The 16,107-nt window shown below is 37.0% G+C and overlaps 1 protein-coding gene across 7 annotated transcripts in view; it reads right to left on the bottom strand.

The window, feature by feature from the left end:
- Positions 1-237: 237 nt before the first annotated feature.
- LOC136247368 (uncharacterized) overlaps positions 238-16,107 on the bottom strand; it is a 260,912-nt gene continuing 245,042 nt past the window's right edge. For 5 of the 7 annotated variants that reach the window (XM_066039016.1, XM_066039014.1, XM_066039017.1 and 2 more), the window contains 11 exons: positions 10,941-11,107; positions 10,169-10,495; positions 9,645-9,809; positions 8,882-9,049; positions 7,775-8,101; positions 6,756-7,076; positions 6,062-6,382; positions 4,744-4,941; positions 4,291-4,352; positions 4,101-4,163; positions 2,410-2,988 (listed from right to left, as the gene is read on the bottom strand). In XM_066039016.1, the coding sequence (XP_065895088.1) occupies positions 2,766-2,988; positions 4,101-4,163; positions 4,291-4,352; positions 4,744-4,941; positions 6,062-6,382; positions 6,756-7,076; positions 7,775-8,101; positions 8,882-9,049; positions 9,645-9,809; positions 10,169-10,495; positions 10,941-11,107 (2,342 nt within the window). In that variant the 3' untranslated portion in view covers positions 2,410-2,765. Of the gene's footprint in view, positions 614-2,408; positions 2,989-4,100; positions 4,164-4,290; positions 4,353-4,743; positions 4,942-6,061; positions 6,383-6,755; positions 7,077-7,774; positions 8,102-8,881; positions 9,050-9,644; positions 9,810-10,168; positions 10,496-10,940; positions 11,108-16,107 lie in introns of those variants that run through there. The other 2 variants (XM_066039012.1, XM_066039011.1) reach the window with 2 other exon arrangements.

Here is a 16,107-nt window from a genome sequence, read left to right as displayed (position 1 = left end):
TAATTTACTAATCACAATAATGAAATCTGCCACAATTACAGTACAGGTGTATGTTTTGTGATAATCTTATTATCTTGCTTATTGTCCCATTATATGTGCTACATGCCTGTAAACAATAGCCATAGTCCATGTACTACACTCAACACTGGTTCAGGACCCCGGGTGTACAATTCTACTGTTAACTGAAACCTTAGCTCCTTGAAAAAAATTAAGATTACACAAGATAATATAGTTGGACGGAAAATTTTTTAATATCAATATAAAGAAGCTGCACATGATCAGTGATAAAGTTATGTACAGATATGAATGTACAAAAGATGATCATAAACTACAATAAACTGTTTCTATAAATACAATGAAATGATTGCATGGCTGAGAACTGCCTATATTATACAAAATCTACAAAATTATATAAATGAATTACAATTTCATGGGGATATGTACATCTTGGTCGTAGTTTGACATTGGCAGCAAGTTACCACCTCCACAATTACAGTGTTCGTTAAGTCCATAGAGGATGAACAATATCGTAAGGAGTATGAAGATGATGAGGAGTAGCCAAAGTGGTACTCCACTCTCTGATATCACTGGCGAGTCCGGCAAGGCTGAAAACCTGATGTATACAATGCAGCAAGAGTGCATTATTACACAGAATAACAATTATTATAGCTGCTATGTGTACTTTTAAATATAGTACAGTATCAAATATAACTCATTCGGTCATGCTCAGTGTTATTAATTACATTTGCTTAGGGATCATCCATTATTTTCAGGATTTTACAAGAGTATGGAGAGTAGACTAGGAGAGAAGGGGGTAAATTCACCTGTACAATTTTATAAATGTAAGACCATCAGCACTGTCAAAATGAAACAATTCATTTAACACTATAGTGTTTGGTTAGATTGTTTATGCTTATAGTGGAGTTTGAATGATATTGAAAAATTTTTAAAAATGGTTAAGTTTTTGAAAAGGAGCACTTGATTGTAAGTTAAAAAAAAATTTTTTTTTGAAACAGTTCCTCTTTACTGTGCTGCACTGTAAACATGAGGTTAATTGGAGGAAGCTAACAGTAGTTGCATTGATCACGTACAATAGAATTTAATTTGTTCAGTTTAGATATTGGCTCATCTAGCTTTGGTAGAATCATGTCTAGCCATATATATACCTCTTCCTCTTTTGTAGCTGGAACCATGCACGTTGATTGGCAGGCTTTGGCCTTAATACAGTGGCTGCAGATTGAGCCTTGACTAGTTGGCTTTTATCAGCTCTTCTAGATATTTGCTATATATAATTTCACTCGGGCTATTTTCTCAAGCTCTTAGGCTCCAAGACTAGCTCGTGGCATCACTTTAGTGGCCCTGTACCTGAGGCCTACAGCTAACTGATAAAGTAGAAAACGTGCACTTAAACTTTTGATCACTTCTAAGATATAATTGTAGCTAGCTAGCTATTTCTGATAAATTATAAATAAATACATATTTTCAAATGCATTGTTATTTTCGATACACAGTGTTTTCAGTATTCTGTCAATGTCTACGTTCCAATAAATCAGAGGATGAAACAGGTAGACACACTGGAAAACCAATGATTATTCATACACATCCTACAGTACAACATCAATATTTTTTATACTGGGTAGGAGATGAGCAACAAGTACTCTCTGCATGTGTTGAACATTATGGATGATCCCCATTAGTTGTAAATTAATTAATCTTGAAACATTATGTAAATTACACCAATTTTTGCAGCTAAAGAACTTCACAATTGCATGCACCCACTTTAAATAGGAGCAACTTAACTGTCATAAATACAATGAACCTTTGCAATTTTATCCACTTTGTGAAATGATTTTTCGGACAAGGCCAAACCAAATAAATTACTCTATTTCCCATCCACCATCCAATTATATTTTGCACATTGGTGGGCAGTCCATTTAAAGAGGTGGCAGCTTTTCAAACTGGGTACAATAAAATGTTATACAAGTCATGAAAGCTTGTAAAAAAAGGCATACTGACATATTACAAAATAATGGAAATAATAAAAGATATACAAATAATCAATTTGTTAAAAAGACGCATAATTATGGTGGATGGGAAACAGCTTAGAATGGTTCAAAGCGTTTTCAGGGACATGGATGTTAACATATTATGAAAAAATCAAGGTTGCTATCAAATAGTGCTTAAAAGGACTGGATGAAACACATACAAGCTTAAGTATAAATTTACACTAATGATGTCACATTGCAACTATGATTATTACACAGAATCTGATGTGGTTAGAACTTAATAACTTTTACTCTCAAATATATTGTGTACCATCAGTAATCCCTCACTTGTCAACCCTGTAAAGCACACTGGTGGACATACATTTATGCATGCATACTTGTGCAGAATAATCTACTATTTCTGTTTATATAATATGCTTAATGTGCAAAACCAATAGGTATGCATATGTTGAGACAATTTTATAGAATTATTACTATGTAGATATGTTGCAAAATAATATGTGTTTTGAAAAAAAAGAAACGAATAATACAATAAAATAATGCGATAATAAAAAAGTTCTATATTTTTAAAAAAGCAGCAGCAGTTACAAAACTACAACAATACCTGTTGATTTAGTACAAATAAACAACTGAAAAACTTGTACTATTTAGGAAACTACAAATATATTAGCTAATCCTTTAAAAATTAACAGCTACATCAGTAGCCTAGCATGTATGTAGGTAAACATCAGAGTGAATTAACGACAAAGTTTAATGGTATTACAATGGCAGTAAGCCTCCATTGAATATCATCTTCATCAAACATGATAGAAACTCCACAAAATCATGCGAGTAACAGTAAAAATTTCGATTCTCATGTTGATACTCCAGTAGTGTGAAGAAACAGAGCAAAAATAAAAACCACGTAATACATAGTATTATTATGAGTAGCGGACAGCAATAATCATCGGACATTACTGGATCAGTGGGTAGCACAGTGTACCTACAACAAGTATAACAGCATATAGTTACGGTTGTACTTACGTAATACTATAAGGCCACTTCAACTGAATTGATTGTTTTAGTACATGGGTCTAACTGGATGAAACTTTGTGTCACAAAATACGTATTTCTATTTGCTGTTATAAATGATTCTAAATGTGCGTTCTATTTCAGCAAAAATGTTTTCAAAAAGCAAAGCACAACTTGATTTAGCTATTAACTTGCTTTTTAAGTTGATTGCTGTCCGTCACTAACTTTTAGGCATCTGTTCCTATGCAATTCCCTATAATTTTGTCAGTAAAACAATTACATAGTTGAAGTGGCCTTACAAGCACTAGTAAATGGAATACCTGCATAGTTTACATGTAATACAGTTTGTAAAAATCACAACTTCTAAAGCATTTGCTTGGTTGCAGCTCACAAAGGCATAGACACCAATTACAATCCTTCCAGATTGCACACAGCCAGATGAACTGTTCAAAATCTGTAAAAATTCAGAGACCATCTGAATGTTCCCACCGCATTGGGCTAGTACTAGATGTCCTCAAGCAAAGAACACTAACATTTCCTCACATGTCTCCACAGGGTGGTACAAACCAAGCTGAGAAAACAGACTGGTGAAGTTATAGCTGTGCATAAGTGCAGCTGTAGTTACTTGTGGAGTTTTAACAAAGTTAGTTCTGGTGACTGGTGTGAACCATGTGGGTTCTGACTAAGACAGTCACATAGATGATGTGATTGTAACATTGATACGTGAGAGTGCAGCTATTGTAAAGCCTATACCCCATATAACCATGTGTACAATGTTTAAGTGTGCATGAATGAGGTCAACAATTAAGAGGGTTGTACAAGTGAGGGACTACTGTCTGGTAACATGTAGACAAATACGTGAAGATTGCCACTTAGTGTACAGTGAGTTACGAATCATGACCTTTAAGAACCACTAAAAAATTAAGAATATAACATGAGCACAATACTCTATGTACACATGTGATAGGGCACACAGACAACCATCCATTTGGCTAAATTCCAAATACCACCTTGTTTTGTATTACTAGAAGTTTCAGTCCGGATTTATGATATAGGTAACGAAGCTGGGAAGTATACACTAACCTGTTTTCCAGTTGTGCACTATATTCTTTTTGAGCTTGTAGCTCTTCTCTAACTCGTGCCATCCTAAGCAATAAAACATACATACATAATACAACAAAATTCCTGCATTATTGCAAACATTGCCATGTGCATATGTTAGGTGAAGGAATTAAACAGAACAAACACTATAAAATATTTGGTTACAACTTACTCTTCTTCCAGAACTTTACGGGAGTCAATACTTTCTATAGCATTCTTAACCCATTCATCAACCTGTGATATACATTAGAACAGGTGCTTTCATTGATATAAATAAGTATGCATATACACAAACACTTGACATGTTACATATTTGTGACTACATTTGTCTCTAAGCACATGAGCCCAACTGATGTAATTATTTGCTAGCATACCATCATTGTATATATCCTCCAATTCTACTAAGCTGTGTTTGAGTGTAACAACAAACCCTTTTGCATTACAAACATCTTCTACTTTTCACAATAGTTGTTAATTAAGTGTACCAGTAAGATGTATTGACTGTTGGGGAATTATATATAATACAAATTCAGATTGCTGCACATAGCTAAAAGTATGTACAACCATACCAAAGAGAAACACAGTAACCTAATTAACATAGACAGCCACAAAATTATTTATGTACCTGATCTTGCACTTGATGTAGTATTGTATTGAAGTCTTGCTTAAGTTGATCCCATCGTTCAATAAGCTGCTCACAGATTTGGTGCAGTTTACGAGCAGGAACATGCTTTTTGTACACCTCCTCAGTGAGACTAACCGCCATTTTCTGCTGCAAGTCTAATAACAAGCTTTCACTGCTGTCCATCTTACGTAGACAATCCTACAGTAATGATATATGCCTAAACGTACGTACGCATATGTGTACACATGCATGTACGTATGTGTGTGTGTTTGTTTGCATGTTTGTATGTATGTATGTATGTGTGTGTGTTTGTGTGTGTGTGTGTTTGTGTGTGTGTGTGTGTGTGTGTGTGTGTGTGTGTGTGTGTGTGTGTGTGTGTGTGTGTGTGTGTGTATGTAACACCTTCACACCTCAAATCAAAGGAGCTGCCTGGGTTACATCTGCATGGGTAGTGATTATATAAATTGTTGAACCCAAATTCAGATTGATTAATACTTATGTGATTAGTTAGTGGATTCTGCTGTGAAACTTAGACGGAGCATTTCGTTACGAGTTGAAAAACGTCGGGATAAGGTGAGAACTAGTAGTTGAAAAACGTCGGGATAAGGTGAGAACTAGTGCTATAGTTTATTCACCAATCGTTTCCACATGTTTCCAAATACGGACCACGCTCCCATCACAAAGTTACCACTCAGCATGGAGTAACCACTCTACAAACAAGCTTACCTATCTAGGCCTTTAGTAAACAATATAATTATGCCATAAATTATTCAATAGCACTGATTAAAAGATTAAACTCGTATAACCGAAATTCTCTGTCATATCTCCAGGATTTGTCCATTCGTCATAACCAAACGTAACCAGAATGTACTAGCTGCTGGCCCATAATGAAATTTATAGGTATGCTTATAATATATCCTGTGGTTGCAGTCACATAAGTTTGGGTGATCGTGTGGACTATCAGCCTGATACGGATGGGAAGTGCTACATATTAGCTGTAACACAGGGAATTTGGGCTTTGCCTGATATGTATGCCCTCCACTTTTGGGCAGTTGGGCATACATATCAGGCAAAGCTTTCATGCCCGTGTTACAACTACTACACGTATGTACGTACGTAGGTATGTGTGTGCATGCGTGTGTGTGCGTGCGTGTGTGTGTGTGTGTACGTGCATGTATATATGTATGTATATATGCACACAAGACATAGGATTGAATGGACACCCATAATTAAGCCAATTCTCTAAGCATACATAAATTAGCAGCACTTAACAAATAAAAAGACACACTGCTGGAAACATTTTATGGTCATAGTTTACCTTGAAGTGCACAATAAAAGGACTAAAATCACTTCCAGGTGGCGACTGCTTAACTTTTTCAAATTCCACCTCGTACAACTGTTCCAAAGGTGCCAAAAATTGTTCCAAGTTTTCTCGAGCGTCCAGTAGCTGTTTCCATGGTACCATGGCAATCTCCAGCTCTCCCAGTCCACTGTTGAGAGCATCCCATCGTTGAGATAATTTCTCAACTTTTCTTCTTTGTGCCACCACAATTTCCTCTGTGCCCTCTACATGAAGCATAACAGCAGCCATCAGTCCATCATACTCTTCTTTCTCATCTTGCAAACTATCAGCATGTAGCTGTGTACATGTATACACAGTGAACGAGTGATAAAATCATATGTATATAAGACGTACACATGCAAGTGTGTGCCTTTGTAACACTTATAGGTGGCAGTTACTGTATGCACAAAGTGTTAAGTTATCAGGGTTGATGAAAAACATGAAAAAAAAATGTGGAGGAAATTACAGTATAGGCAAACATTGCATTTTGTTAAAAACTTTAGAAGCTACTGAAAGAACTTAAACAGTCCTACAGCTACCAGATTGATGGATGATGATGTACTGCGTACTGCGTAGCTAATGCTACAAATAAATATAGCAAACCAACAGAGACCCATCATTGGTATATTAATGCTGTTGAACTCCTTGTTGCGTTACAAACTATACATACTTGAAATCTGTCTTCCAGAGCTGGGAAGTCGGTAAGGAATTTGGGAATACTTTGGATGCTGTTAAATTCACTTTCTGCTGTAGACAACCAACCATTCAACTGGCCCATCTTCTCCTTAATATCTATCCAGTTTGCAACAGCAGTGTCAATCCTGGCAGGCCACTGTTCCCCAGCTTCTAATATTTCTGGACAAGCTTCTTTTAAATTTTCTGCCCTCTGATTTAAGTCTGGCGGAACACCAATCTGAATGGCATCATCAAATTGTGCCAATGCAGCATTTAAGTTTTGTACAGCTGATGTCAACTCTGCTTGGGAATGTACCTGTAAAAGGAGGTGATATGTATAAATTTGAATCCATGTACAATGTAAAAATTAATAATGGCTGCATACATTACAAACAGCACAAGAGTTAGAGCAAAACAGATTGCATTAGAAGACTTTCAAAGAGAAAAGTCCATTAATTTAGGGATGGGCGATAACTACTACTATTGCAATATGTCTCTTGTATAACTCATAACTAGTCCATATCAACTGACTTGCCTGTCCACTTTGTTTTCTAATTACAAGAATGCTGATTTATTTCATAGTAGCTGGTTGTCAATACCTAGTATTGTATGCCTTAGCTGTACCCATGATGTTTTTTTGGTACAAGATGTTGCATCATACTTACCAAGGTAACAGCAACTATAACACATTGTTCTTGTTACAGTGTATCACGATATCATTTATGACTTAGTCCAGTCCAGTAACATAAAAACTTGATAACATTTTCAATGGCAAACACAAATACTAATATCTAGTTATATAATGTGATTCCTCATAATCTGTGCAGAGCCAAGATATTTACATACTTCCTCAAAATTTAAAGGCACTGCTTTACGACTCCCTTGTTTATCTGTCTTACCAAGAGTAAATCAAGAGTAAAAATTTAAACTCTTGGTCTTACCCTTCTCCCCATAAATTTATTCAGACTTTATAACCTACATGTTTAATGAACTTATGTTGAACAAACAACTTACTCCTGCCTTCTTCATTTTCTCTTGCTTCACTTCTAATATGGGACCAACTGGTAAGTCTCCTAACACAATTGCTCTATGGTGGTGAATACATTCCTCCAAATTATTAATAGCAGCCTCTAATTGAGATACCGCCTTGACTTGTGCCTTGACTTTAGCAAGTTTTTCAGCTAGTCGAGCTTTGCTGTTAGCAAACCCACCAAGCAGTCTGTCTTTCTCTTTATTTATGTCAGGATTTTCTTGCGAAGCTTGTTGTAGTCCAGCATCGTCCATTGATGTGTCAATGGCAGCGACTGCCTCCTCATTACCCGCTTGCTTTGCTTCTAACTCCTGCAAGGAATTAGCAAGTAAATGAGGCATAACACACAGACAACATACACGTATACACAATTATGAAGGCAAATATGTACATACACAAATATAATATTAATGGTAGAACACTACAAATACATGCAAGCAAAGATGAGATTTCTGTGTACTACAGTATGTACAAGTTGAGCTGGATCCAGAAAAACAGCTAAAAATGGAAAGTGGATTTTTTTTTCTCAAGAAAACTGACATTTTAGCCAACCAGATGAATAGTAAAGATGTCAACAACAGACATGTGTGGTTAGGCTCCACTACAAGTTCGGGAAAGGGTCTTAATGGATACTGCATTTTATGGCTTCCCCATAGGAAATGTATGGTGAAAATTTTGTAAATATTGCATCATTTGTTTGAACGAAAATATTTTAGTGGGGCAAGAACTGCTATAAATGAGCCGAATTTCAAGATCGTGTGTAATTAGATCCATGAGTTATTAAATGTTTTTGAGGATCCAGCTCAACGCATACACTTTATACAGTTGTACATAGCACTTTTACACAAATAACTTTATGGCTACACAAGCATCTTTATTTAGCTTCTTCTGCTCTTTACTATGAGAGGTGTGTGTGTGCGTGTGTGTGTGTGTGTGCGTGCGTGTGTGCGTGCGTGTGTGTGTGTGTGCGTGTGTGTGTGTGTGTGTGTGTGTGTGTGTGTGTGTGTGTGTGTGTGCGTGTATACTGTAGCGTGGTGTGTGCGTGTATACTGTAGTGTGTACTAGCATGCTTTTGTGTTCTTGTAATTCACCTCTAATTGCTCCAGGAAGGTGTACATATCTGCTGCCAAAGTGACTTCATCAAATTCAACATCAACAGTTTTGTCAACACTGTCTAGTATCTCTTGGACTGCCGTCGCTTCAGAAACAGGAAAATTTTGCCAAGTCAGCTCCCTTTGTTCCAACAGGAGAACTCTTGCCTGAAGTGAATACAAACAGTGAAATTAATACAGAGCTATACTTAACAGGGCAGGATAACTGCAGAGACAACATCTTGAAGCACCATTAATACATGAAAGACTAGATATGATGAAACACTTAGCAGGAGGGCAAAACTCACAGTAAGTGCCTTTTAAATTCCTTTTGTGTAACAAAATGTTTTTACATACATAGAGTATGTACCAGTTAGAACAGCACATAGGAATCTCCACTTTTAAGTGAGTGGTCCCGGTTTGCTGTATCTATTTTCTTCCCCTAAATTATTTCCTGAGTCATGAATTTCTTGTGAATACTGTTTTAATCCACAGGTCTTCAGGTTGAAGTTCACAGGCCATATTAAGCAGGTGGTAGCTAACATGTATTGGCTGATTTTCAAATTGGTGAAATTTGCTATACAGGGACTTGAACAAAGAAAATATCCCATCATTTATTAAACACACACACACACTACACACGCGCGCACACTACACACGCGCGCACACTACACACGCACACACACACACACACACACACACACACACACACACACACACACACACAACACACAAACATGTATGCATACACACCAACACATACTCGACAGTTCTCCAGCAATGCTTGATAGTCCTCAACATGTTGTGTAGTGTTATTAGCAAGATATTGCTGGTCATCCTCAGTTAGACAGAATGGGGTTAGGGCACTAGACTGGCCTGTAGTGTTATCCATTTGTGTCTGTTGTGTAACCACATCAGCCAACAGGACCTGTGACAAACGTATACACCAAATATTACTATAGCAATATGTAGTTGATCAACCCTTTGTTTGCACACTATGTAATCACATCAAGTACATTACATACATTAATACAAAACATTGTTTGTGATATACATATGTCAGTCCGTATGTGCCTACATAGGTGTAATTATATGTCTGTTATTTTAAAAAGCTTTCAGGAATAATGAAAAGAATTATAAACATTGTGAAAAAAACTGGTCTAGCAACAAGATTAAAAGTTAACTTGCAGTGTAATGCGATATTCTTAGAGACATCTTTTAAACATTGCAAAATCATCCCACAACTTCAATACACAATGCATATGTACTTATAACACAAGTACTGACTTTAGAGTTTTCCAAGCTTTGTTTTGTCGTTATAGCATTACCAGATTGATATTCAGGTGAACACAATTTCTGATCACATTCAGTCATCCAGTCAGAGAGACTCACTGTTGTATCATTATATTCCTGCCAAATGGGCAGTGCTTGTCTGCCTAAAGTCACCACCTTCGTACACTGCTCTGTCAGTTTAGCATGACGGGATACTACATCATTTATATCATCCTGTCGAGGCTCTCGGTCATCCTTACGGCTATGTTCTTCCACAAACTCAAGGTAGCCATGAAGGTAGCTGACTTTCTCATTGTGAGACTCAGTCTCCTCAAGTATAGTCTAAAATAAATTTAACCAATCAATTTTATCAATACACAATTGATACTAGAGACCTACAATCCTACAATACTAAAGACATACAAATAAAAGCTAAACTGTTTGCTGGCTGTTACTGAATTTCAACAATCTTTGTACGTACACAACACGGGAGCTACACAGTATGCCTCAAACAGGACAACAGAAGTTCTTAAAATTCCTTCTTTTATAAAATGGGTTAAACTGCTTGTCTATTGCCGAACCCTGTTCTATTCAAACATGCTTAAAATTTTTAAAAAATGTTGCTCAACACATACAGAATGAACATTTGTGTTTAGCTCAGTTAACTACATTTCCTTTTGCAAACGAATTGACATTCAACAAAGATTTTTATTATATAAAATCTCAAATTTCTTATACGGGGTCTCTTTTAAACACAAATATTTTTTTTCTCTATTAAAGCATTAACCTGAAAGTGGTCCATTTGCTGACTCAGCACTTCAGTGTTGCCATAGCAAGTCGGTGGAAGTGCTGCCCGAGTCTCCAATCCACCAATCAAATCACTTTCTTCCTCAAGCACTTGCAGAACATGTCGCAGTTCAGCGAATGTTGACTCTAACCTCAACAGTGTCTCAGCTGAAAAAAACAACAAAACAAACCCAAAATAGTATATTATGTACATACACATTAAGACTATCAAATTTTGTTGTTGCATATTCCAGTACATAATGTGAATATACCTCAAACGCAAAATTATACTCAAATGTGACACCCATGCAGTCTAATCAGTATAAAGCTTTAGAAATTTGTAGCGTCAGTTTAATTTATTAAATCTAACTACGAGACATTGAGCTGTATAAACATTTCCTTACAAAAAAACCACAAAACATTTCCTTGATGAATACCACAAAAATTCTTAACACAAAAGAAAAACTTTCTCTGCATTTAACCACAAACTGTACTTTATCTTCCAAATAAGGATATGTGTCTGAACTAATACTAAAAACACACAGAAAAAAGTGGGTGGGTCCACAACCCACATATGTACATGTGTATCTGTGCACAGAGTGGTAGTGATTAAGAGAAAATATAACTAGCTCGTCTGTTCATGGATCCTTTTGATGTTGTCTATGAGGGTATGATCTATACCAAATTGGGAAATCCTCAAGCTTTACCAACAACCACAACAGCTGCTTTATCCATACCAAATTATAGAGCCACCGAGGGTACAGTGAACACATGTGTGTGATCGTGTGTAGTAATCAACAACAATACACACCTCATCTATACAATGTTTCCTCAAATCAAACCATATGGGTTTCCTCATCTATACAATGTTTCCTCAAATCAAACCATATGGGTTTCTCTGTTAACATTCCTGTGAAATAAAAGCATTTCCCCAAAACATGAAGGAAAGAAATGTTCCACAGACCACAAGCTATTGGCTGACTAGTATAAATACAGCTGTACACAAACACTGCTGCACACTTGTAAGGCTGCTATTTTGAATGAACCAGTTGACTATAGAAAAAAGATGAGAATATTGTTTTTCTTGTTGGCAATGGCTGGCTGCCAGTACATCTGCAGTGCTACTCCAGTGATTAATGTGGTCCCAGGAATATTTAGTAAGAAGACTGAGTGTAATGGACTGCGTCTTCCAGCTACTAACACCTACCAACCTATCAGTACTCTCACTACTACTATACACCTTACTAAGCCATACACAGCATTTGTTCACTACCAGGTAACATTAGGAAGTACTAACACTGCATTCTACAGCAAGTTGCTCATCAACTATGCTAATGCTGGGTCAGTAGTACATGTGGGGAATCATCACTACAAAACCGCTACAGGATTTTACATGGGTCTCCTTAATCCAGGATATTACACCTTAGAGGTACACTATAGATCAGCAGTAAGTATTGACATGCTGGCTGAATGGGACTGGCAGACTGCAGTACTACAAGTGATTTGGGCTGAGGATGCTAAGGTTGTTTCTAGTGGTATAAAATGTCTACCAACTCCACCTGCTACAAACATCTACAACAATTTTGGCCCCATTAGAGATCTACAAGCAGTTTTACACATACCAAGTGATAGAGTAGTGTTATCTGTATACCACCTCTCAGCTGATATGACATCACCAAGTCATATGGTATCCGCTCTAAACTCTGATGGGTTTTTTGAACCATCTACATCCTTTATACAAGGGAATAATGCTTTCTTGTCATTGTATGGTGCTCATGCTAAATACACGCACACCGGAATACACTACTATAATGTTCTATACCGAGCATATAACAAATTTTCATTTGCTGACTGTGAAGAAAACTATAAGAATAACAGGAACCTGTATGCCATGATGATGCCATCCTCATGTGGAGTTGTCACAGTCCACCCTAGAACAAGTTTCACACTTGGTGATAGCAACAGATGGGCATCTACTGATCTGTCACATACCCTTAAACTGACCAAGAACAGTCATGTCATTGTAATGTATCAATTTTCTGGGTCTGGAGGAGGTTCCCATATTGTGATGCGTCTCAGAATTGGCAACACTGTCCAAAAACACACAGTGTCCCTGGTTGGAGACACAACATATGCTGGAAATTTTGGCTTGTGGCAAGGAGCTTTTAAGGCCGGAGACCATACCTTTGTTGTGGATTATCGTTCACCAGCATCGACCACTAACTCAGTCTCAGCTGAACCAACATATCGGCGTTGGGAAAAGTGGATGAATCGTGCCATGACAATAATTTACTGCTAACTGGTATGATGCTGATACATGCATAAAAACTTGCTGATCTGCATGATGCATAGCGTAGACACTACTAGTTCACTAAACATTTACACATAGATACACATGTACTGTAGCTAAACTTTAGTATTTGAACTTAGATATGTTGTTAGCTGTTTTGCTAAACACTGTTTTATCATTTGAATTATTTCTATAATGAAATACAGGTATAATGTATAGTGCAATTGAGCATTTCTGTACTTCAAAATCTCTTATTTTTAAATGTGGGTGTACTGGTATAGTGTGTAATTTGTGCATTGAAATGCTGACACTTTCTCTAAAATGGATACCACATGAATAAACATCTCCAACATATGCATCACATGATCAAGTTTTCATATTGTTTGTTTAGTGGTCCCGTAGCTAGTCAGCCATAGAACTTGACAGAATTAACCATGAATAAAGAGAAGTAAAAACCAGAGATCATAGCTTTTTTGTAGATTATCGCACACCTGCCAGAATCACCAGCACAGTTTCAGTTGAAAAAACATTTCGGCGTTGGATCAAGTGGGAGAATCGTGCCATGACGATAATCTACTGCTGACCGGTATGATGCTTACAAGCTTCCTGATATCTGTGCACACAAAACTTTGCTGAATTTCTACATTGCATAACGCATACACAAATTAGTGACACATGTCATGTTTTGCAAATGTCATTCACAAGACTTAAGAAGGAAACTACTCTATTTGTAAAGCCTTCACAGTCATTAAGTAGTGTTTAGTGGTTTTTTTATAATCAGAACACAGAAAGGTGCTCTTGGCACCAGAACATGTAGCTACACAGCTACATACTAAACATGAATGATCTTCAAGTCACACTGGTAGTTAGCTACATAAGTATGTTAAGGCATAGATACTGTGATTATTGGCCCAGGAACGTGCAGCAAGAAGATGGTCATCATACTACAAACGGTAGTCTGCTATCATAGGGTAAAAGAGTTCACGCATGCTATACATACACCTGAATATCTCTATCTACAGTACAGCACGTTTAAGCTACTAAAACATACAATTTTTTCAGCATGGTTACTAATATTTGTAGAGTGGAAGAGTCACAGTGCAGTATGTAAGTGTATGTGTCACACAATATGAACACATTCCTGTGACGTAATGTACACGCATTGTGGAGTACAGTATCACACGATGTAGTATAGTTATCAGTTCATAGCAGAGACTGGACTGTACTGTAGGCACAAACTACTTCAATACCATCAGTGTAAATTGATATGACCACAAGAGTCTAAAGTACACAAACATGTCCTTTTTAAAGGACCACAAGTATTCCTAGTGTCAACTACATCTTCCACAATAATGTGCCACACCCAAATGTGAACAAAAGAAATGTTTCTGACGATAACAAGTATTACGCAATAGCACTGATTCAGCAGAAAGAATATTGACAGAATATTGAAAGAAAAATGAGGGCTGTTGTTTTTCTATTGGTGATACTCAGTTATCAGTGTGTTTGCAGTGGTTCTTCAGTGGTGAACATAGTCCCAGGAATATTTAGTAAGAAGACTGAGAGTGATGGACTGCGTCTTCCAGCTACTAACACCTACCAGCCAATCAGTACACTCACTACTACTATACACCTTACTAAGCCATACACAGCCTTTGTTCACTACCAGGTAACATTAGGAAGTTCTAACACTGCATTCTACAGCAAGTTGCTCATCAACTATGCTAATGCTGGGTCAGTAGTACATGTGGGGAATCATCACTACAAAACCGCTACAGGATTTTACATGGGTCTCCTTAATCCAGGATATTACACCTTCGAGGTACACTATAGATCAGCATCAGCATTTAATATAGAAGGTGGATGGGACTGGCAGACTGCAGTACTACAAGTGATTTGGGCAGAGGATGCTAAGGTTGTTTCTAGCGGCATAAAATGTCTACCAACTCCACCAGCCACAAATACTTACAACAACTTTGGTCCAATCAAAGATTTAGAAACTGTTATAACAATACCAAGTGACAGAGTAGTGTTAACAGCATACCAGTTGTCTGTAGATATGGCATCAGAGAACTTCGTAGTTACTGCTCTAAATTCTGATGGATTTTTTGAACCATCAACTTCATTTTTACAAGGCCGAAATTCCTTCTTGTCTTTGCATGGAGTACATGCTAAACACATGTACACTGGAATACATTATTACAATCTGCTTTATCGATCCTCTACAAGATTTTCATTTGCTGACTGTGTAGAAAATTACAAAAACAATAAGAACATGTATGCCATGATGATGCCATCTTCATGCAAAGCTGTCACTGTCCATCCAAAAACAAGTTTCACACTTGGAAATACTGACAAATGGGCTGCTACTGACTTGTCATATTCCCTAACACTGACTAAAAACAGTCATGTCATTGTAGTGTATCAGTTTTCTGGCTGGGGTGGAAACTACATTGTAATGCGTCTCAAAATCGACAGTGCTGTGCAGAAACATACCGTATCTCTAGTAGGCAAAACAATATTTGCTGGCAACTTTGGATTGTGGCAAGGGTCTTTAAATGCTGGGGACCATAGTTTTGTTGTGGAATATCGCTCACCAACACAGACCACTAACACAGTTTCAGCTGAACTAACATATCGGCGTTGGAACAAGTGGATGAATCGTGCTATGACGATAATCTACTGCTGACTGCTCTGACACTTATAACACATAGCATGGCAAAATGTATATGCAAATTAATGTGTTATCATTTAGATGCATAACTTGCTGAACACTTGTAACAAATACAAATATATTGTTGGCAGATACTTGTGTATGATTTTATGCATGCCAACTTTGTACGTCAATTCGGCGTAACTGAAAATTATGTATTTAACA

The sequence above is a fragment of the Dysidea avara genome, chromosome 2, assembly GCF_963678975.1.
Source record: "Dysidea avara chromosome 2, odDysAvar1.4, whole genome shotgun sequence".
NCBI classification, from domain to species: Eukaryota; Metazoa; Porifera; class Demospongiae; order Dictyoceratida; family Dysideidae; genus Dysidea; species Dysidea avara.
The sequence above is the reverse complement of the archived record's forward strand: the minus strand, read 5'-3'. Positions and strand labels throughout refer to the sequence as shown.